General features: G+C 44.7%; 1 protein-coding gene across 1 annotated transcript in view; it reads left to right on the top strand.

Moving 5' to 3' along the window:
* LOC114892227 (mucin-16-like) overlaps nt 1-23,932 on the top strand; it is a 37,936-nt gene that overhangs the window by 3,742 nt on the left and 10,262 nt on the right. Inside the window, 12 exon segments of the mRNA XM_029216882.1 lie at nt 7-419; nt 525-1,718; nt 3,365-3,469; nt 11,415-13,327; nt 13,330-14,071; nt 15,181-15,305; nt 15,399-15,466; nt 18,892-19,083; nt 20,559-20,622; nt 22,516-22,583; nt 23,408-23,466; nt 23,469-23,552. Of these exon segments, the coding sequence (XP_029072715.1) occupies nt 7-419; nt 525-1,718; nt 3,365-3,469; nt 11,415-13,327; nt 13,330-14,071; nt 15,181-15,305; nt 15,399-15,466; nt 18,892-19,083; nt 20,559-20,622; nt 22,516-22,583; nt 23,408-23,466; nt 23,469-23,552 (5,027 nt within the window).

Here is a 23,932-nt window from a genome sequence, read left to right as displayed (position 1 = left end):
GACCAGTGTTTCCACATCAATGCCTCACTCTTTAGAAACTACAATGTCTGAGCTAGACTCCACATCCTCTCTGACTCCTGAACTGAGGAACACCAGCACTGTCCAGCAGAACAGCTCAGCCATAGAGAAAATCGCCGTACTTTCCAAAGTACCCACTGATATGACTACTGAGATCTCTAGGACCGAACCCATCTCCTCTAGCAGCACGTCCATCGCTGGCCCTGTTCAGTCCACGATGTCGCCAGACATCCCTGAAGGCCTGATCACCAGGTCCTCTGCCTCTCCTGTGACGACAGAATCTGCAGAAGTGGCCATGACCACCCAAACAGGTCCCATTGAGGCTACTTCACAGGGCCCACTTACCTTGGGCACTACAACGAACACCTCAGGGGCGGAGATTCACTCGTCTGTGACTCAGAGTTTTATGCACCCAGAGATGACCACTCTCAGCAGCAGAGGTCCCGAGGATGTGTCTTGGCCAAGCCCTGCCTCTGTGATAGAGACTGGCTCTCCATCTTCCCCAGTGATTGTACCTGCCATGAGAACACCCTCCCCTGAGCCATCCACATTATCAGGGAGGAGCCCCTCCTCTCCTACACCTGTGACCTCAGTTCTCACCCGTGGTCTGGGGAAGACCGAAGACAGATTGCGTATAACCTTGAGAGCAGTGAGCACGTTACCTCCAACTTTGAGTAGTCCCACAGTTGAGATAATTTCCACCTCTGAATTCTCCATAGATACAGCGAAAATTCTTCCTCCCCTATACACAATAATGAGTACTGTGGGTTCCAGCAGTTCTGGACATGAACTAAGTTCCTCTGTCCCAATTTTTCCTGAGTCCTCCAGCACCACATATCCTATGGGTACTGCTTCCTCCGTGTATGAGACCACTCTTTCCACATCAATGCGTTCCTCCTTTGAGACGGAGACACTTTCCCATCTGACTCCTAGACTGAAGGAGACAAGAATAGTCTTGGATTCCAGCTCAAGCACACTCACAAACACACCTTCATCGCCTTTGTCCACTCATGGTTTGAAGGGTCCCAGGACTGATGCTACGTCTTCTGTGAAAGTATCAGCACCAGATCAGCCTCTGTCTACACAGTATACAGACATTCCAGTGGAAACAGTCACACGCTTTTACACTTCTCCCTCCATTACAAGGTCTCCTGGCATAACTGTCCCAGAATCCAATCTTTCTGTGCCTGTATCAGAAAATACACGTTACCTAAGCACAGATATGCTGTCTTCAGCTAAGACCATTTTTGCTAATAACACACTAACACCTTCTTTGTCAGAGGCCATGGCTTCCTTTGCTACATCTGGAGTTCCAGGTGCCATTTCAGTCAGTCCATTTTCTAGGACAGAATCAGGCCCTGGGGATGCTACTATGCCCACCACTGCAGAGAGTCTCCCTTCTTCAGCTTCAATACCATTCCCCTCTTTGACCTTCCGTACCACTGATTCTTCAACCAGCCCACTCCCCCATTGGATTACTTCCTCACCAGCTACCCCAAGAATAGTAGACACCAACCTTGAGGCAGAGAGCCAAAGCACTGCTGCATTACCCTTGGTTACAGCCAGTACTTTGCAGACTTGGACGCAGCCAGTCAGGACAACTTTACCACCCATTACGGATACCAGAATGACAGAGAGTGTTGGTTTGGGAACAGTGACAAGTTCTTCTCAAGTTCTTCCACACTCAACCCGGTTGACAAGTAAGGACCCACTGCTCCTACACTCTCATTACTTGGGGCTCATAGAAAATGGCTTCTTTTCCAACAGGTAAAAAGGAGTTAATTAGGAGTTTATTACTGCACCAGAAATTCCTTTAGCAAACATATATGTTGATCTATTTTCATGTTCAGGCATTGAAATAAGCACTGGGGGAACAAAGCTAAATAAGCAAGTAGTTGAATAATTATAGTACCATGATGGATGTTGTAACATTACAGCTAATGTTGATGATGACAATAATGATAACAACAAATGTTTATAGAACACTTATTCTGTGTCAAATGCTGTTCTATTAAATTCCTCATTGGAACACAGTTTGAGAAGGGACTATTATAAGCCCATTCTACAAATGAGTCAACTGATACAGAGAGAGGTTGAGTAATTTGATCAAGATCATTAAAGCTGGTAAGTGATAAGAACTCAGATTATATGGCACTAGGAACCCATGTTCTTAGCCATTAGGCTAGGCAGGAGTGGTCCAAGAGATAGGAGGAAAAGCAAGAGATTCTGGCCTCACAGAAGCCAGAGGAAGAGAGAGTTTTAGGAAGGAGGGATGGTCAGTTCCATCAAATGTTACAGAATAGCCAAATTGAAATGAGGTGAGAAGTTCTCTGACAACATGTGGGTCCTCAGGGATTCTAATGAAGGGAGCATCAATGAGTTTTAGAGGACTGAAACAACAGATAAAATAATACATAGATAAAAGGAGAGATTCCTCCTTTAAACTGAGCATGTTTCTATATTGAGAAGAGAGTCAGCAAGGGAGAAGGGAAAGAAAAAGGTGAGTGAATGAAAATCGAGGGAACAAAGTACCTGTGGATGTGGGAGGTACTTAGGACCTAGGAGGAGAAACACCACCTCCAAAAGAACAGTAGATGAGGTAGGGAACTTCTTGGGAGGATTCCATTCCTTGTATAAGTTGAATTTGACACCAGATTTTGTTCTGGACACAAATCCAACAAGGCCCTCCAACTACTCCAGCACCTGTTCACTAGACAATATGTATAGAAGGGTGATTTGATTATTTCCCAAACTAGTTTTAACAATTCACAAGCAGGTTAGACACACTGATGGCTATTGACCCATGTCTTAAAACGTGGCTTGATAGTTGAGTGATGGGTGTTCAGTAAGCAAGTGATGAGTGGAATGGAAAGAAGGTAGGACTGTGGTTGGATGGGAGGAAGGAAGAAAGGAAGAATGGAGTGATAGATAAATGAAAGAAGAAAAGATGGATGTATAGAAGAAAGGATGAATGTATAGAGGGAAGGGTGAAAATAAGGAAGATGGATGGAAGAAAGGACTGAAGGAAATAAAGATTGAAGGAAATACTGTAGGGATGAAAAGTTGCAAAGAAAGGAAAGAGGAAATATGAAAGGAAAGATGCATGGTAGGAAGAAAGGATAAAAGGAAGGATGGATGGAAGAATAAATGGGTAGATATAAGGATAGATGGACAGAAAGATGGATGAATCTCTGTGTGAATGGATGAACACAGCCCTGGTTCCAATCCATACAGATGGTTGAGAAGAAATGCATTGTGTAGTCAAATTAAGTGGATCTATTTAAACCATGTTATCCTTCTGGATGAGATGAGTTACTCTAGGTCTCTTCCCTACCCTCTCCTGCAGGGACTGATGGCATTGTGGAGCGTATCACAAAGATACGCAATGAAGCAGCACATGGAGACACCACCGTCCATGTCCCCCTGGCATCCACGTCTGCTAGTCTTAGAGGTAGGTTCAACTTTGCTTACTTCCCAGTAATCCGACTTATGCCTTTATTTCCTGTTCCAGAGGGATGAAATGTTTGTTTCTTTAGAGAAAGAACTATGTGGAGTTGCCATGGGCTTCCCTGTCTCAACTGAATCTTTGTCAAGTTGTTACCAGGTAGATGTTACTTTTCATTCCCTCATAACATGCTGAGTGAGTTTAGTTCAAGGTTGGATATGTCAGCTTCACAAATCCGACCCAGTTTAACTTAACTCTGAAAGTGCTTATTAATAATTTACTGTGTGTTAGAAACTATGACATAAACTAAGGATGCACAGATGAAAATAGATCGGCATTGCATCCATGGAGCTCTCAGTCCAGTACAGGAGACAGCAAAGGAAAAAAATAATTATGATGCAAGTTTTAAAAAAATTTTTATTGGAGTATAGTTGATTTACAATGTTGTGTTAGTTTCAGGTGTACAGAAAAGTGCATCAGTTACACACGTATACATATATCCACTCTTTTTTAGATTCTTTTCCCATACAGGCCTTTACAGAGTATTGAGTAGAGCTCCCTGTGCTATACAGTAGGTCCTTATTAGTTATATGATGCAACTTTAAAGTACTTGAATGGTAGAAGGAAGGCTTCATGGAGGAGGTAACATTTGAGCTGGGTTTGAAACGTTGAAGAGGAACTTAGCAGGAAGACAAGGAGAACTGATGAAGACATTCTGGACAGAAGGGAGAGCTGCATGCAAAGGCACAGGGAAGGGTAAAATCTGGACATATTTGGGAGGTACAAATAATTCACCTTTGCTAAACTATGAAATATGCAGATGAGATGGTGGGAGATGAGACTGTAGACGGGCAGAAAACAACATTCAGAAAACCTTTTAAGCCCTCGTAATGCTTGGATGCCCTTTAACAAAAGGACAAAAAGTTTGTGGCCAAAAAAGTCTGACAAACATGTTGCTCCTGGAAATTCCCTGGCGGTCCAATGGTTAGGACTCTGTGCTTCCATTGCAGGGGGCACGGGTTCAATCCCTGGTCAAGGAACTAAGATTCCACAAGCTGCATGGTGTGGCAAAAAAACAAAACAAAACAAAACAAAAAAAAACGTTGCTCCTTCCTAGAGGGTAATAACATGCATAAGCATGTTAAAGGCTCTGAGATATCCTGCTGTAAAGAAACTTGTTTAGCCTTATTCAACACAGGGTTTTACATAATTATTTGACTGTATAATTTTTTTTGCTGAAAAACACCTACTAACATGTTACAGTATTATTGGTCTGCATGAGTGTTTAAGAGGTGCACGGTGAGGAGAGGGGTTCTCCTCACCACATGGCTAAAAGGTAAAGTTCCCCATACCCATTAAGTTTCTTCCAACATTTTTTAAAATTTTATTTATTTATTTATCTATTTATTTATTTATTTTTGGCTGCATTGGGTCTTTGTTGCTGCACGCAGGCTTTCTCTAGTTGCGTCCAGCAGGGGCTACTCTTCATTGCGGTGTGTGGGCTTCTCATTACAGTGGCTTCTCTTGTTGCAGTGCATGGGCTCTAGGCATGCAGGTTTCAGTAGTTGTGGCACGTGGTCTCAGTAGTTGTGGCTCGGGGGCTCTAGAGTGCAGGCTCAGTAGTTATGGTGCACAGGCTTAGTTGCTCCACGGCATGTGGGATCTTCACGGACCAGGGGTCGAACCCGTGTCCCCTGCATTGGCAGGCGGATCCTTAACCACTGCGCCACCAGGGATGTCCCATTTTCCAACATTTTTAGAGACCAGACTATTTTACCAGTACATTTTGGAAGCTTTTTGCCAGATCCAGGCTTTGGACAGAGTCACTACCAGTCAGGTTATTAGTCTTATCCTGTGACCCAGGTATCTTTGGTTGGCTCCCCACAGAAGCAGACATGAGTTAAGGATGTGGGCAAGTAGTTTATTTTAGGTGGGGGTTGGTCCCAGGAAGTGCTGGAGAAGAGAAGGAAAGGAAGTCAATGCAAGGTGCTTTCCTGAGCAGGTCACAGCTGTGGGCAAAAGAGTGTCAGTTCCACTCCGGACCTCTAGGAGACAGCATAGAACACCTCACCTAGCCAAGTGGCCGGAGTGTTTATCATCCAACTTCCTTCCTGCTGGCCATGGGCTGCTTGGTCCTGGAGGTAACCCTCAGCACTTCCAGCCTGTCGGACACACAGGCTAAGTGAAAGCCCTTAGGTGCAGAGCTACAGGGGCTGCATTAGGATCCCGTTGTGATTACGTACTGCAGCAGTGAGTGCTTGTGGGATGTGAGTGAGGCATTGCCAGTTGGCTACACCAGATCACTTGGAAATGGATCACTGAGCTTCAGGTGATAACCAATATTTAGATGGCAAAGTTTATGAGGTATAGCTAACCATATTCATTGGCTTCTTTCAATATAGAGCGGGATTTCTCAACCTCAGTACTATCGATATTTTGGGCAGATAACTACTTGTTGTAGGAGGCTGTAGGATGTTCAACAGCATCCCTGGCCTCTGCTCACAGGATGCCAGTAGCACCCTCCATATGCACACAGCTGTGACAACCAAAAATGCCTCCTGACATTGCCAAGTGTCTCCTGGGAGCAAAACTGCCCCAGGCTGAGACCCCTAAATTAGAGAATCCTTGAGGACCCCACCCCCATGGTCATTTTCTCCTTACATCCTTCCTTTCCATCCTGGCCCCCACAAGATCCTGAAACTCGGTTAGGGAATTAATAACCTGCAGTGGTTGCGAGCATAGGTCTAGGATGCAGAGAGAACTATGTTCAAATTTCCACACTATCAGTCAGTAGCTGTGTGATCTTGGCAAATGATGATCTCTGAGTTTCTGTCTTTTCCCTGGTCTGTAAAATGACAAGAATAATAGGATATACACTCAGTGTTCTTGTGAGGCTCAAAAATACAAGGCATGTTAGGTAATTTGCTCCTCATCATCTTTATCATCAAATACATATTAAACACATTAGGATGTGTACTCTTGGAGATGTTTTTTAGGGTATACCCAGCAACACAAGGACATGGTTCCACCATCAGAGTCCAAATCCTCCTCCTTTTGTCCCTCTCCCTGCAGCAACCCCCAGTAGGCTTTGTGGTCTTTATAGAGAAGCCTCCCTGTAGTTGTTCCTCCTTCCTGGGGACCTTTTCTGAAGGCCTGGTGAGTAGCTGCTGTCTCAGCCAATATCACTCTACTCTTCCTCAGAGACTGAATTCCAGTCACCTTGGCCAGCTAGCATGGCTCCTGGCAAATTCAATTTAGTAAACATTTATTGTATATTAGAAGTCCAAAGAGCAGGAGTAGTAATAATGTGTGGTTGTACCTACTAACAGTAGCAATAACTCTAGCAATAGTAGGTAAGAGCAGGCAGCAGCAGCAGTAGTAGCAATAACAGTAGTAATAGGTGGTAATAGTAGTAGTAACAGCAATAACAGTAGTAATAGGTGGTAACAGTAGTAGTAACAGCACTAATGTTAGGTAGTGGCAGTGGTAGTAGTAACAGTAGTAATAACAGCAGAAATAGTAGGTAGAGGCAGTGAGAGTAGTAAGAGTAGTAGTAGTAGGTAGTAGCAAGAGTAGTAATAACAGTGGTAATAGTAGATAAATAGTAGTGGTAGTAGTGGTAACATCTTATTACAAAACAGGAGGCATTGTGCTTGGTGCATTTTTATCAAGACTCTGAGATGACCACTGTACTTATTCCTACTTTATAGATAAGAAAATGGAGGTCTAGCAAGATCTGACAACTTAAAGAGCCACACATCTGTTTAGTGGAGGAGTCAGAACACTAATGTGGCGTAAGAGCCCAAGCTCTTAAGCACAAAGATACATGATCTCTCTCAAGTCAGAGGAGACCTGCTAATGTGCATATTCAACCATGTATTTGTTCATTCATTCAACAAATATTTGTTGAGCACCTACAATATGCCAAGCAGTCAGACATTAGTAGATATTACCAGGCAGACTGGGAGGGGTGGTACAGTGCAGGTTCAGACAGTATGATGAGGAAACATTGAGAAGGGAGAGATGGATTCCTACATGGATTTGTAAAGGTAGATTTGAGCTAGGGTTTGAAGAAGGGCAGAACATAAAACCTATGAGAGATGGGCATGGCAGGTAGAGAAAACAGCTTGAACAAAGGCTCAGAGAACATCTGGAAACAAGGGGTGGTCAAGAATTCATGGAGGAGTTCCCACATCTACTTCTCTGACTGATATGCATTGAGGAGACAATAAATATATCAGAGAAATTTATAGAAAGTGACTAGAACTTTGAGGATTTTGTTTTATAAATACAAAAAAAAAAACAACCTGAAACCCATTTTCAAAAATCCATTTGTGGGCTTCCCTGCTGGCGCAGTGGTTGAGAGTCCGCCTGCCGATGCAGGGGACACGGGTTCGTGTCCCGGTCTGAGAGGATCCCACATGCCGTGGAGCGGCTGGGCCCGTGAGCCATGGCCGTTGAGCCTGCGCGTCTGGAGCCTGTGCTCCGCAACGGGAGAGGCCGCAACAGTGAGAGGCCCGCGTACTGCAAAAAAAAAAAAAATCCATTTGTGTGGGACTTCCCTGGTGGCACAGTGGTTAAGAATCCACCTGCTAATGCAGGGGACACGGGTTCAAGCCCTGGTTCAGGAAGATCCCACATGCTGCGGGGCAACTAAGCTCACGCACCACAACTACTGAGCCCACATGCCGCAACTACTGAAGCCTGCGCACCCTAGGGCCCATGCTCTGCAACGACATGCCACCACAATGAGAAGCCCGCGCACCGCAACGAAGAGTAGCCCCCACTCGCCGCAACTAGAGAAAGTCTGAGCACAGCAACGAAGACCCAACGCAGCCAAAAAAAATTTTTTTAATCCATTTGTAACCTCATTCCCTAGCGAATGGCAACGTTAACCACAGTCTTGTGGGTTATCCGTGCTTGGCCAAACTTCCCAGGATCTCCTTCTCACTTCCTAAATAGTTTATCGAAAAAGGTAAAGTTCTTAGACTTACATGAACAACAGTTTAAATCCTGGTCTTGACACTCTAGATGTAATTAAATATCAAAAATCTCTGCGGGGGCTTCCCTGGTGGCGCAGTGGTTAAGAATCTGCCTGCCAATGCAGGGGACACGGGTTCGAGCCCTGGTCTGGGAAGATCCCACATGCCGCGGAGCAACTAAGCCCGTGAGTCACAACTACTGAGCCTGCGCGACGGGAGAGGCCGTGACAGTGAGAGGCCCGCGCACCGCGAAGAAGAGTGGCCCCCGCTCGCCGCAACTGGAGAAAGCCCTCGCACAGAAATGAAGACCCAACACAGCCAAAAATAAATAAATTAATTTAAAAAAAAATCTCTGCGGGGCTTCCCTGGTGGCACAGTGGTTGAGAGTCTGCCTGCCAATGCAGGGGACACGGGTTCGTGCCCCGGTCCGGGAAGATCCCACATGCCGCGGAGCGGCTGGGCCTGCTGAGCCTGCGCGTCCGGAGCCTGTGCTCCGCAATGGGAGAGGCCACAGCAGTGACAGGCCCGCATACCGCAAAAAAAAAAAAAAAAAAAAAATCTCTGCGTACTGGTTCCAGTAGCTACTTACTTGATGATCTTGGATATATTGCTTAAGCTCCTATCTGTAAAGTGTGGGGAGAAATATCTACATCAAAATAGGTATTGGGTGCATTAAATAAAGTCAAGTCTTCGGATGTACTATCTAAAAATTTTAACCTCCCTGAGGATCGGCTCTTTCATCCATAGAATAAAAGTGATTACTATGTAATCATAATTTTAAAGGTTTAAAATGATAATTAATATAGGATACTTAACAAATGAGAGGTCTCCAGTTATGATATTATTATTTGTAACCGAAAGTGGGGCCCAACTGCTTACCGCTCAAAAGCCAATAAAGAGGCAAGGTTGGTGGAAAGTTTGCTTTATTTTGGATGCCAGCAATTGCAGGGAGAGGGGAGGGCAGACTCCTGTCCAAAGGCCAACTCCCACCCCCACAACCAGTGGGCAAGAGCTTTTATAGACAGAGGGATGGGGCTACATGCAGAAACAGCACAGTCTGCTCTCACAGTCATCTTGAAATTGGTCATCAGTGGTCTGACCAGCATCATCTTGATTGTTTTAAGTACAGTTTTAGGGCCAGTTTGTTTCCATTTCTTTGAGGCAAATTCTCGGAATTGTGTCAGCTTATGTCATGGCTATGGTCTGGTCATCATGTAGTTAATTTCTTCCACCTGGTAGGGGTTTCAGTCTCTACAAGACAGCTCACAGGATACGGCTCAGAATATTATCTATAGCCCTTGAGAAGGACCTAAAGGTCCTTGACTTTGCTTAATGACTAAACTATCATTTAGTCTTGTTTGACTGCTTTTCTTTGCTTCTGCATTTTCTCACTTCTCTGATTAAACTTATTCTTTGGCTAAAGTGTTTCCACAGACAAAAGGCACGCTGAGGACATGGGGGTCAGAGACAATAGGGTCCTGCTCCATTTCAGTATCATATTCTCAACTGTCAGTTCCCAACCAGAGATGCGTATGAAGAAACTGCCTGTGGTGATAGAACACTTGCCCAGATGATAGCCTGACTGACAGACTCAGGATCTCTGTGAGGGTGTGTTCAGAATAGATAGATATTTTTTTCAAAGCTAAACAAATAAATATCATCTCAGCTCTGGTTAAAAAATGAGCAGTGGTCTAATTTTCTGGATCATACTTTTTCTCTCTTCCTTCTCCTACTTTCACTCATTTTAGATTAGTGATTATTCCAATATGGTCCTGAGGTATTTATACTCTCTTGAACTTGGGCAATATAGCTGCCACCTGTGTCTATAGTTAATAAAAAGAGCAATTAGATTTATTCGGATTTCAGAGAGCTCTTTCATTTTATGTGCATGGATCTTATTTTTTTAAGATTTATTTATTTATTTTATTTATTTTTGCCTGCGTTGAGTCTTAGTTGTGGCATGCAGGATCTTCTCTGAGGCATGCAGGATCTTTCTTTGCAGCACACGGGCTTCTCTCTAGCTGTGGCATGCAGATTTTCTCTCTCTAGTTGTGGTGCGCAGGCTCCAGGGAGTGTGGGCTCTGTAGTTGTGGTGCGTGGGGTCCAGAACGCATGGGCTCTGTAGTTTGCGGCATGCAGGCTCTCTTGTTGAGGCCCGCGAGCTTAGTAGTTGCAGCACGCAGGCTTAGTTGCCTCACGGCATGTGGGATCTTAGTTCCCTGACCAGGGATCGAACCCACATCCCCTGCATTGGAAGGTGGATTCTTTACCACTGGAGCACCAGGGTAGTCCCATGCATGGATCTTTTTTAAGAAAAGTTTTACTCCATTATGTTTTTGAGTTTTGTTTCTGTTGTTATTATTCTGATTTCCACCTGAGAAAAAAATAATAAACCTTATGTCGGTTTCCATTTTCAGTTTTTCCACTGTTCTCTTTTTATTTTCATGCTCTTAATATTTATAATAAACTCATAAACTGATTTTTTAATATATTTTCTTGGCCGCCGCACAGCATGTGGGATCTTAGCTCCCCAACCAGGGATCGAACCAGTGCCCCTTGCATTGGAAGTATGGAGTCTTAACCACAGGACCACCAGGGAAGTCCTATAAACTGATGTTTTAAAATTCTGTTCCTGTTCTAAATAAATACTTTTAAACAAACAAACAAAAAAAGAATTCATGGAGGAGTTGCAGCCCAAGATGAGTCAGGTAGGGTGAGGGAATGCCAATCACAATTCCTTTTCCCATTCCAGAAGCATCACTGGCACACCCCAGGCAGACATTTCTCTCCCTTTCCTGATGTGGAGAAAAAATAAGCGATTGCCAACCCAGTAAGTAGTAATCATGTGTCCCTCCTACAATTCACAGGACTATCAACAGGAGGGAAAGAGAGGGCAGAGACAACTGCCATGGTTCTGAAGACCACTTCCACAGTGACTTTGACTACCAGAGTCTCTACTCCCACTTCAGGTATGCTGTCTCTCCTTAGGACATCAGATAAAACAGCCAGCATAAGCACAACAGGAATGATCATCACAACCCCAGATGTTCCAAAGATGACAGCCTCATTTGTCACCAGACCTGGAGACAAGACCAGCACAGTAGTTCCCATGACAACCCCATCTATTTTCAATAGAGGACCACAGACTACACCCTCACTGGTCCCTAGTTCTGGGGCAGAGACCAGTGCAGCTGTTCCAACTCTGACTGTTTCCTTTGGTGAGCCAGAGACCACAACCTCATGGGTCACCCATCCTGCAGAGACTAGCCCAACTGTTTCCAGGGCAATCCTGAATGTTTCTCATAGTGAATCAGACAGCACACCCCCAACAGCTACAAGTTCTGGGGAAGAAGTCAGTTCAGCTGTTCCAACTCTGACTGTCTCCCCTGATGTACTGGGGGTGGTGACCTCACTGGTTACTAGTTCTGGGACAGAGACCAGCTCAGTTGATCAAACTCTGACTGTTTCCCCTGGTCAGCCAGATGCAACAACCTCATGGCTCCATTCCACAGAGACCAGCACACCTGTTTCCAAAACAACTCTGAATTTTTCCCCTAGTGAATTAGACACCACATCTTCAGCAGCCACCATTCCTGGGGCAGAAGCCATTTCAGCCACTCCAGTGATGACTGGCTCACCTAGCATACCAGCGATGGTGACCTCACTGATCATTAGTTCTGGGACAGACACCAATATAATCTTTTCAACTCTGACTGAGTCCCTGCATGAATCAGAGTCAACAGTCTCCTTGGTCACCCAACCTGCAGAATCCAGCCCAACTGTTCCCAGAACAACCCCCGATGTTTCCCATAGCACACCCTCAATGGCCACCAGCCTTGGGACAGAAGCCAGTTCAGCTGTTCCAACTACATGTATCTTCTCTGGTGTACCAGATATGGTGACCTCACAGGGCACTAGCTTTGAGATAGATGCTAGTATGGCTATTCCAAGTCTGACACTTCCTCCTGTTGAGCCAGTGACCACAGCCTCACTGGTCACTCAACCTGGGGTGCAGACCAGTCCAGCTGCTCCAACTCCAACTGTCTCCTCTACTGTGCCAGGGCTGGTAACCTTACTGGTCACAAGTTCTGGGGCAGAGACCAGTACAACTTTTCCAGTTCCAACTGATTCCCCACACAAACCAGAGACAACAGCCTCTCACGTCACCCACTCTGGAACAGAAACAAGTTCAGCTATTCAAACTATGACTGTTTCCCATGGGAAGACAGGTACAACAGTCTTACTGGTCACCCATCCTGAAGAGACCAGCCAAAGTATTCCCAGGACAACCCCCAATGTTTCACATCATGAATCAGACACCACATTCTCAATGGCCACCAGTCCTAGGGCAAAAGCCCGTTCAGCTGTCCCAGCTACAACTGTCTCACCTGGTATGCCAGGGATGGTGACCTCACTGGTTACCAGTTCTGGGGCAGAGACCAGTACAACTTTTCCAACTCTGACTGATTCCATGCACAAACCAGAGACAACAGCCTCATGGGTCACCCATACAGAAACAAGTTCAGCTATTCCAACTATGACTGCTTACCCTGGGAAGCCAAATACAACAGTTTCACTGGTCACCCATCCTGTAGAGACTAGACTGACTGTTCCCAGGACAGCCCCCAATGTTTCCCATAGTGAATCAGACACCACATTCTCAGTGGCCACCAGTCTTGGGGCAGAAGTCAGTTCAGTTGTTCCAACTCCTACTGTCTCAGCCGGTGTACCAGATATCAGGACTTCACAGGTCACTAGCTCTGAGACAGACACCACTATGGCTATTGTACCTCTGACTCTTTCTCCTGGTGAACCAGCAACCACAGTCTTATTGGTCACCCATTCCAGTGCAGAGACAAGCACAAGGCTTCCTGCTTTAACTAAACTATTTTTCCTCATTTACCAGAGATCACAGCCGCACCATCCATCCCACCTGGGCTGGAGACTAGTACAGCTCTTCCAAATCAGACTGTTTCTCTCAGTCCACCAGAAACATCCTCTCTCTTCACCACAACTGTGACCAAGACAGCCAGAGTTAATCTAACTCCAACAGCTTCATTTGGTGTTCCTGCAGAAACAGCCTCACTCTCCACCCATCCTGGGACAGACATCAGCGCAACTATCTCAACTTTAGCTCTTTCCCGTGGTTTACCAGAGACCACAGGCTTACTGGCCACCAGGCCTGCAACAGAGGCCAATACAAGTACCCCAGCTCTGACTGTTTCCCCTGGTGTTCTTGGGCCTTCCAGGACCCCTGCAACAAATGTTGGGCTTTATCCTGTACCTTCCAGAATGTTGGGCTTTATCCTGTACCTTCCAGAAACCTCACCACCTACAACCTCAGTTGGACTCCCAGAATTTCCCAAGACCGTGACAGGGGACACCGTGACCTTGATAGCATCAGAGACCCCAACACCACCTGAAACCAGTCATGGGGAAGGATTAAGTACAAGCACTGTCCTGAAAACCACCACTGCTGAGACCATTCATTTAGCTGCCACAGGTTCAGGTCCCACTGTGGCCGAGACCACAATCACCTTCAATACACTGTCTGGAAGTCCTTTTGACCCTGTGACCACACCTGGAACCTCTACCTTGGCCTCTGTGAGTGTGACTTCAGGAACAAGTAAGAATAACTTTATTGTGGTCAAATATAATTTATTTATATATATATATATATATACATATATATGAAATAATATTTGCTATTGTAACCATTTAAAATGTACAATTCAGCAGCATTAATCACACTGACAGTATTGTGTAACCATCTCTACTGTTCTCAATCACCCTGAACAGGGTATGTGAACCCATTAAGCAAGAATTCCCCCTTCCCCACTCCCTCTAGCCCCGGGTGACCTCTAATCTACTTACTGTCTCTATGAGTTTGCCTATTATAGATAATTCATATAAGTAGAATCATCCAAAGTATTTTTCCTTTTGTGCCTGGGTTATTTTGCTTAGCATAATGTCTTCAAGGTTCATCCATGTTGTAGTGAATATCAGAACTTCACTCCTGTTTAGGAGGAATAATATTCCATTGTATGGATGTAGCTCATTTTATCTGTCCATTCATCTCTTGATGGACACGCAGGCTGTCTCCACCTTTTGGCTATGGTGAATAATGCTGCTATGAACATGGGTGTACACCTGTCTGAGTTCCTGTTTCCATTCCTTTTGGGTATACACCTAGAATAGAAATTGTTAGGTCATTTGGTGTATTAGTTTGTTAGGGCTGCCTTAACAAAGTACAACATACTGGGTGGCTTAAACAACAGAAATCTATCATCTCACAGTTCTGGAGGCTGGAGAGGGACCCTGAGAGAATGCACAGAACATGTACTTTGGAGTTATCCTATCTTGGTGGTGAGGGAGCTGGGGTATTTATCCACCAACTCCCATCAGTCATTGCTAGATGGATGATCCCTGGGCCTAAGTCCCCTAAGACAAAGAGATGCAGGTGCTGGTGTGTGCTGAAATGGTAAGAGCCAAGGGGAAGTGGGAGTAGGGTGACCAACTCTGCATCCCAGGAATCCACATAGTCCCAGCAAACTGGGATGGTTGGTCACCTTATGTGAGAGGGCCCTGGACAGGGATTGCTACATGAGGTGTCTCAGGTAGGCCAGACCCCCAACTGGGCAACAGAGTTAAGGTATGTCCTCAGAGCCTTACCTCCTGCCCCCAGACCAGGCTTGACTCAGGACTGGCCTCATTTTACTCTCCCCACCACTGCAGCTGCAATTCCTTTCTTGATGCCTTTTACTGTCAACTTCACCATCACCAACCTGCACTACACGGAGGACATGGGAAACTCGGACTCTGAGATATTCAATGCCACTGAGAGAGACCTGCAGCACCTGGTAAGAGACCCCCACCAATGCCCACCTTGCCCCAACACTACCACACCCTGCTATCTTGGTCCCTCCTGCTAATCCCCCTCTCATTCTTTCCAGCTCAGTCCTCTGTTCAAAAAGAGCAGCATTGGTTCCCTGTATACCAGCTGTAGACTGACCTTGCTCAGGTGAGACTTCCTCCAGATCACCTCCAGAAACGCCAATTCTCTCCTTTCTTGGTCCCCCACACCCTGGTCAACCACAGCTACTTGTGTATCATAGAGGATCAAAAGTGCCTGGGTTTAGGGGCTTCCCTGGTGGCACAGTGGTTGGGAGTCCGCCTGCCGGTGCAGGGGACGCGGGTTCGTGCCCTGGTCTGGGAGGATCCCACATGCCGCGGAGCGGCTGGGCCCGTGAGCCATGGCCGCTGAGCCTGCGCGTCCAGAGCCTGTGCTCCGCAACGGGAGAGGCCACAGCAGTGAGAGGCCCGTGTACCGCAAAAAATAAATAATAATAAAAATAAATAAAAACACAGTGGAAAGGAAAAAAAATAGAGAGTGGAAAGTTTCATTCTCTGACTAGGAAGAAAAAGCAGGTTAAAAAAAAAAAGTGCCTGGGTTTAAAGCCCTCCTCTCCCACCTGCTAGCTGTGTGATCTTGGGCAAGTCACAGAACCTCTCTGTTCTTCAATCACATTATCTATAAAATGGTGATAATAACAGTACCTTACTCTTGGGGTTGTTAATTGTTCATCACAATACCTGACCCACTGTGAGCATTCTATTAATGGGATCTCGTAGTGCCAGCTAGTGTAACATCTTTGCCAACTGTGTTGCCAGAATCCCTGACACTCTCACTGCCCCCAGCTCATCTCTATCCTGCTGGGGACAAACTCTAGACACTGCAGCTCTGCAGTTTATTCCCTGAAAAGAGGTACCGAACCAAAGGGGGACACAAAACAAATATAGATTACCAGTAGGATATATTGCAATTTAAAAACTCTCAAATGGGCCTGAACTCTGCAGAAATGGCCTCTCTTCTCCTCTCTGTCCCCTGAGGTCAGTGTGCTCAGGACCCATTTCTTACACTTCATGATGCTATGGCCTTTCCATGAGGTCCTTCATTCAGCCAATTCAGTCATCCTGCTGAAGAGGCGGGTTCTCTGCCCCCATCTCTCCATAAGATGGGAGAATTAATAATAATAATAATATTGCCCATACTACATACCACACAATAATCCAAGTGGTTTGCATGTTTTCATTCATTTCATCCTCACAAGAACACGATTATTATTCTACCTTGCAGACGGGACACTAAGGCTCAGAGTAGTCAAGTCACTTGCTTGAGAGGAGTCAGGGTTTGAACCCAGGTGTTCTGGTTCTTGAGTCGCTCCTTTTAACCACAATACCAGCAGTGCTCAAGCTTGCTGGGCTCAATAGCATTTTACATTCTTAAAAAGTACCCAGGGGCTTCCCCGGTGGCAGAGTGGTTAAGAATCCGCCTGCCAATGCAGGGGACACGGGTTCGAGCCCTGGTCCAGGAAGATTCCACATGCCACGGAGCAACTAAGCCCGTGCGCCACAACTACTGAAGCCGGCGCGCCTAGAGCCTGCAAGCCACAACTACTGAAGCCGGCGCGCCTAGAGCCCGTGCTCAACAAGAGAAGCCACCGCAATGAGAAGCCAGTGCACCACAACGAAGAGTAGTCCCTGCTCACCGCAACTAGAGAAAGCCCGCGCGCAGCAACAAAGACCCAATGCAGCTAAAAAAAAAAAAAAAGTACCCAGAACTCCAAAGAGCCTTAAGGGTTATATCTGTCCATCTTTACTGTATTAGAAATTTAAATGGAGAAATTTTCATTTACTTCAACCAAAAGAGAGAGAGAGAGAAAACTCAGTAAGTTGTAAGCAAAGATTTTGTCTTTTCTGAAAATTGTATATATTCTTATTTGATACTACACCAAACTGCATCAAACTCAGTAAATGGTAATTATTAAAAGTTGGTTGCAATCTGGAATCTGAAACCATATTAAAGAACTTTATGTGTTTACCAAAAAATGGATAAATTTTATAAAGATTTATTCATTAATTCACTAAAAATGATAATCCCATTACAGGTTAGCATAAATAACATATTTTTATGAATAATAGCCATATTTCTCCTACCGCCCCCCCAAAAAAAGTGTAATGAGAAGAGGGTTATTGCTTATATTTTTCCAAATTTTTTAAATGTCTGGCTTAGTAGAAGACACAGAAGGATATCTGCTTCTGCATTCCATATTTTACAATATTTCACCTGTGGCCTCTGGAAAAAATCTCACTGTATACTCCTGAAAGAGTGAGAGTGAAAATAATGTCTTAGTACTACTAAGAAATATTTTTCACTTGGTGGATGCCCTGTGAGTTTTGGGAACTTCAGGGGTCTTTGGGCCACGCTTTGAGAACCACTGCACTATGCTGTATAGACATATCATGGGAATGCTTTGGATAGCATGGATAATAGCAAGTAGAATTCCCAGACAGGGGAGGGATGGGAACTTTCTTCCTACCTGCAAAGCTGGGTGAATCACTGTAGGGTCAGCTTAAATTCAGGACAAAGGTGTTTTTGAACCATCTTTCCCTTTATTACTTCTTAACTAATTTTCTCTGTTTCTCTCCAAACCTGGTTGCCTACCCAACATGTGTTCCCAAAGAGTTGACCTCAGCCTTTGGACTTTCCAACTTGAAATAAAGTCCCTCCTTTCAGGCTCCACAATAGTTGTCACACAACATCACAGCCAGCCATGGGGGTGATTCACTCACATTCTCCAAGGTCTCTGATCCTCTTGCTTTTCCCTTCCACATGCTACCTGGCCCCAGGATTCTCAGGAGTTTCCTCCCTGGGAGCTTTACATCCCCAACCCCAGGGCCCAAGCAGGACTCAACTGTTAACTAGAGTGGACACTATCTTTATTTACCTTCGTGAGTGGACAGGGAAGGTACTAGGGGCTGGTAGTGAAACAATGAGCTTGAAGCAATTAGTAAAAAGAACAGGGAGAAAAAGAAGAAACTGAGCTAAGGAGTAGCCCTAGAGAGTACTGCACTTAAGGAGGTGAGGGGATCTGGATCCCCACATGAGACAGAAAAAGACATGTTCAAGAAAGCAGATAAAACCTATGGAAGAGTGCCGATCTAAAGAAAAAAAAGGGTACAAATGAACTTATCTACAAAACAGAAATAGAGTTGCAAATGTAGAAAACAAATACCTCTCAAACCAGGGAGTAAGAGAGGGGGAGAGATAAATTGGGAGATTAGGATTGGCATATACACACTATTATGTATAAAATAGATAACTAATAGGGACCTACCGTATAGCACAGGGAACTCTGCTCAATACTCCATAATGGCCTACATGAGAAAAGAATCTAAAAAAGAGTGGATATATGCATACGTATAACTGATTCATTTTGCTGTACACCTGAAACTAACACAACACTGTAAATCAACTATACTCCAATAAAAAAATTTTTTAATTAAAAAAAATAAAACCCAAGGAGTACAATTGAAGGTGTTGTCAAGAGTATCTAACCCTCAAGTGTCTTTCATGTTCCTACTCCCATGTCCCTCCTTCCCCAGGGCTGACAAGGATGGAACAAGCACCAGAATGGATGCGGTCTGCACCTACCGCCCAGATCCCACAGGCTTCAGGCTGGACAGAGAACGGCTGTATTGGGAACTAAGCCAACAGACCCATGGTATCACTCGGTTGGGCCCCTACACCCTGGACAGGAACAGTCTCTACATCAATGGTGAGCAGTTCTGCTGGCTGTAGCTGGGGTCTCCTCTTGCTCCCTAGATGGGGTCTCCTTGCAGTGTAATTTCTCTGTACCCACCTTCATAGTTCTGGACCAACCTAGAATTTCCATGGAGGCTCAGTTCTCTCCCCTGAGAACACCTAAAAAGGAACTTTCCAGGTCTGGAACTAAAGGTTTCCTCCAAAGTTTACTTCATTTCAATGACCTTTCACAGAAGCCCGAATAGAACATGCAGACATCAAAAAAGAAAAAGGGTAAATAAAGCAAGCCCATGGTGGCCATTGGGGTTAACTCTTCCCCAAGGGGCAATGGGTTCCCAATGCAGTGACTGCACTTCTTTCTCTTCCTTATGGCAGCTTGTGGCCCTTTACTCACTCTCCAAGGGCCAGCTGGAACTACACGCCACCTAAGCAACACACAACAAAGCTGTTAGTAATGCTTTTGGCAACAAATTCCTTTGCCACAATGCTCTTAGCAACAGCACCCGCAATACCACCTGTACTAAAGGCTAATATTTATTGAGGAATTCCTATGTTCTAAAGCATTATATGTATTATGTCTTAGTAATCCTGCCCAGCACTCTATGGGGTATTATGTATATTTTACAGAGGATCAAACAAAGCTCAGGGACGGAAATCCATTTTCCCAAGATCAGACAGCTAATACATGTGGTAGAATCGAGACTCAAACCTAAATTGACTCGAAAATCTAAACCCACCTAATTACTAGGCTACAGCTCAGACTAACCCAGCTATAACAAATCTCAAATCTCAGGATGGAAAAGTATATTAAGGGGCCCCTAATACAACAATTTAAAGTAAGTAATTATGTCCCCACTATATCACCTTGGACAATTTCTTTCTACCTGGATTAAAATCTGTTTTGTATTTCAGCAGTCCTTGGGAATTACCTAAAAGTAGTAGTTAACCACTATGGGTTTTGGTGAATTATAGGTCTTGCTTTAATTTAGCCCTGGTCCTGCCTATTGCTTACTCTGTGGCCCTGGGCAAGTCATGACCTCTCCACACTTTGTCCATTTTTAGAATGGAATTTTTTAAAAAGTCACCTACGAGCTTGGACTGGAACTACACCATTGACTCTCCTGGGTCGCCAGCTTACAGAGGGCAGATCTTGGGACTTTTCAGCCTCCATAATTACATAAGCCAATTCATCATTTAAAAAAAAAAAAGTCACCTAAGTGTGAGTCAAATGAGATGAAACCTGAATAACCCAAGTAAACCACAGGCTCCACTTGGTCAAGTCTCAGAGAAGAGTTTCATTTCAAGAAACCCAATGAGACTATTAAATATAAAATAAGTCTAAGTTTTACTTGCATTTCTTACAGAGCATCAAAGAGGATCCAATCCATTATCCAGAACCATACTTATTCAAATCCTCTTTCCTCCATTTTCTCATATTCTCCAACTTTATACTCTCTGGCTGACCCCCCAAGTCTGTCTCTCTCTCCATCTCCCTCACTATTCTCAGTCCAACATTACAGAAGTCCAAGAACTATGCTGTCAAAGGTCAAACTTTGTCTTTGGAGAGCTGGGTATTGGGAGAAACTCAACGAGCAAGGACAAAATTATATGTCATGGATGAAGAGAACACAAATAAGGCTGGAAACACACATAAAATTGCTGTCATTATTTATTTGATGAGGTTGATATTATTCCAGGCACCTAGTAAATCTCCACAATATTGAGGGTGATTTGATCATTATTTTCTTTAAGGTTAATGGTTATGAGGATGAAATTATCAGGAGCATCAGAGTATGAGGCAGTTAACTCATAAAGAATAACCATCTTTATTTACTGATGAATCTCAAAGAAAGCACTCAGTAAGGTCTGTGAGCTTGTGTTTCCAGTTCTACACTTCATTCCTTTTTTTTTTTTAAGTCTTTACTGAATTTGTTACAGTATTGCTTCTGCTTTAAGTTTTGGTTTTTTTGGCCGTGAGGCATGTGGGATCTTAGCTCCCCGAATAGGGAATGAACCCGCACCCCCTGCATTGGAAGGTGAAGTCTTAACCACTGGACTGCCAGGGAAGTCCCCCTTCACTCCTTTCTTAACCTTCTCCCATCATCTTACTCTTTCTTTCTGCCTCTCTCTGCAGGTTATAACCATCAGTACTGGATCCCCACCACAAGCAGTGAGTAATGAGGGCTCAGATATTCCCATGACCCTGGGACCCTTCCTTCCTCAGCCTGCTCCCTGGGAGGAAAGTATGCCCCATCCCCCAGATACTCAGCCCCACAATAGCCTCAGACCAGCAAAAGTCTCAGGTTAAGCTAAGGTAGAGATGCAAGTTTCCATTAATAACTCTAGCCTCTCGTTGCTTCATGATAGGATCCAACAATTTTATTCTTTTAGCTCCGGTGACCTCTGCATTCTCTCCAGGACCTCCAACATCTCTGACCTCCACCCCCAGCTCCACAGGTCTAATCTCTGGGTCATGAAATTTCAAATCCCATCTAGTGGCTGATGGATTCTTGCATGGTCTGGACCCTGATGCCCACACAGCCTCAGCCTGTCCCACTGTATAGCTTGCTCCCTAATCCAGCCTCACTTCTGTTCCTGCAGGGCCCAGACATCCTTCCATTCTCATGCACTTACTGTTTTTGGAACTCAGCTGTGCTTGGTTCCTCCTTGTCCTCCAAATCTCATCTCAGCACGTTCTTGCTCAGACCATCTCCTAGAAAACAGCTTTTCCCCATAGCTAATCTCTATTCTATTCCTATTGATATGAACATTTCCTTCCTGGAAATTACTGCTATTCTGTGGGCAAGGATGTGGATAAAAGGAACCCTTGTACACTGTTGGTAGGAACGTAAATTGGTATATTCATTGCAGAAAACAGTATGGAGGTTTCTCAGAAAACTAGAAATAGAACACTATATGACCCAGCAATTCCACTCTTGAAAAAAACAAAAACTAATTTGAAAATATTCCTGTGCCCCAGCGTTCATAGCAGCATTGTTTACAATTGCCAAGATATGGAAGCAACCTAAGTGTCCATCAACAGATGAATGGATAAAAAAAGATGCGTGTGTGTGTGTGTGTGTGTGTGTGTACACAATGGAATACTACTCAGTCATAAAAAAGGACAAAATTTTGCCATTTGCAGAGACATAGATGGACTTGGAGGGTATGATGTTAAGTGAAATAAGTCAGACAGAGAAAGACAAATACTGTATGATCTCACTTATATGTGGCATCTAAAATATACAACAAACTAGTGAATATAACAAAAAAGAACTAGACTCACAGATGTAAAGAACAAAGTAGTGGTTACCAGTGGGGGTGGGGGGAGGGGCAACACAGGGGTTGTGGAACTCAGGTCTCCCTTGCTTCAAGACCTATGTTTGTTCTTCCACTGGCTCCAGTGGCCCCCTCCAGCCCCAAGAGACCTCCATCGCACTCACTCTCCCTACCCTTTATTCCAGGTCACAAAACTGTACAGAGGCAGCCAGCTACAAGACATATTCCACTCCTGCCTGGTCACCAACCTGATGTAAGCTGAGATTGGAAGCATTGGCTGAGCTGGCGGCTTGAGGCTCTGACCCCCTGTTGGCACACCCTTGAACTGGAAGGTTCATTGACATGGTGCCCATTCTTCTCCATGTCCCTGACAGCTAATCTTACCATCTCCTTCCGTACATCTTCGGGGTGCAGGAAAAGGATCAACCTCATGGAGCCACCAACCCCTTGCACCCACCTCCTTCTTGGGAAATACAACTTTCAGCTAATAATAGTCCAATAATAACATTCACCGTGGCCAGGCTCCCTGCTGAGTACTTTCATGCAAGATCATCTCATTTAATTCTCATAACATCCCCCAAGAAGTGAATGCAATGTTCATCCGCAGTGTTCACATGGGAAAACTGAGGCTCAGAGAAGTGAACAGCCCAAGAGCTGTCAAAGTTGGGTTTGAACCCAGGTCTCTGAGGGATGGGTAGAGGAACTAGGACATCTATACTAGAGAGAGGGAGGATCATGGGACACAATGCTGACTTTGAATGTTACCAAACTTCAGTTCCTTTGTCTTTAAAATGGGGATAATTATAATAATAGCTTCCACCAGAGCGATGGGGAGGGAATGTGGAATTCACTTCTTAGAGGTGCACAGTAGACATTCATTATTGTTACTGTTATTGCTTCTATTCCTAACCCCTAGAAGTCTTTCCCTTTTTGGTCAGGGTCTCTTCTCTTGCCTGGGGGAAGAGGCAGTCAGATACCCACAGTGCTTGTCCCTAGGTCTTTGGCTCTATAAAACAGTAACTCAGGAGACACTGCTGGTGTTGGGTGCTGGCTGAGTTCCATGGCCTCTGTTCTTAGGCTGGATCCCATGTCAGTCAGCATCAAGGTACTGTTCTCCTCCAAACTGGACTCCAGCGTGATGAAGTGTTTCTAGACAAGACCCTTAATGCCTCATCCCTCTGGCTGGGTGCCACCTACCAGTTGACAGATGTGCATGTGACAGGTATGAGATAAGGTGGGGGAATAGGTTCATGGCTGGAAAAGATGGTTTTATGAAGAAGGATAGGGCTTCTGGGTAGCAGTGAAATGGATAGAGGCTGCAGAGGAAAAAGGGGGGCTTTCTGGAAGCCCATGTTGATGATTCATGGCAATGTGTCATCCAACAGGATGCAGGAAGAGAAAATGCAGCGATTGCAACCAAGGAAATGGTTATTTTACATGTCAGTTTTTCTAACCCAGAATGTAAAGGATCCTGTGTTTCCTTCTTAGGCTGCAGTTATGAGTCATGCATTGGTTGATTCATTCATTCATTCAATGTATACACCATGAAAATAAATAGGCACTGATGATACACTGTGATAACCACTATAACGGGAATTTCAA

Source organism: Monodon monoceros, unplaced genomic scaffold (assembly GCF_005190385.1).
Source record: "Monodon monoceros isolate NGI ecotype Baffin Bay Population unplaced genomic scaffold, NGI_Narwhal_1 Super_Scaffold_12, whole genome shotgun sequence".
NCBI classification, from domain to species: domain Eukaryota; kingdom Metazoa; phylum Chordata; class Mammalia; order Artiodactyla; family Monodontidae; genus Monodon; species Monodon monoceros.
Note: the sequence above shows the minus strand (reverse complement) of the source record. Positions and strands in the feature narration are given on the sequence as shown.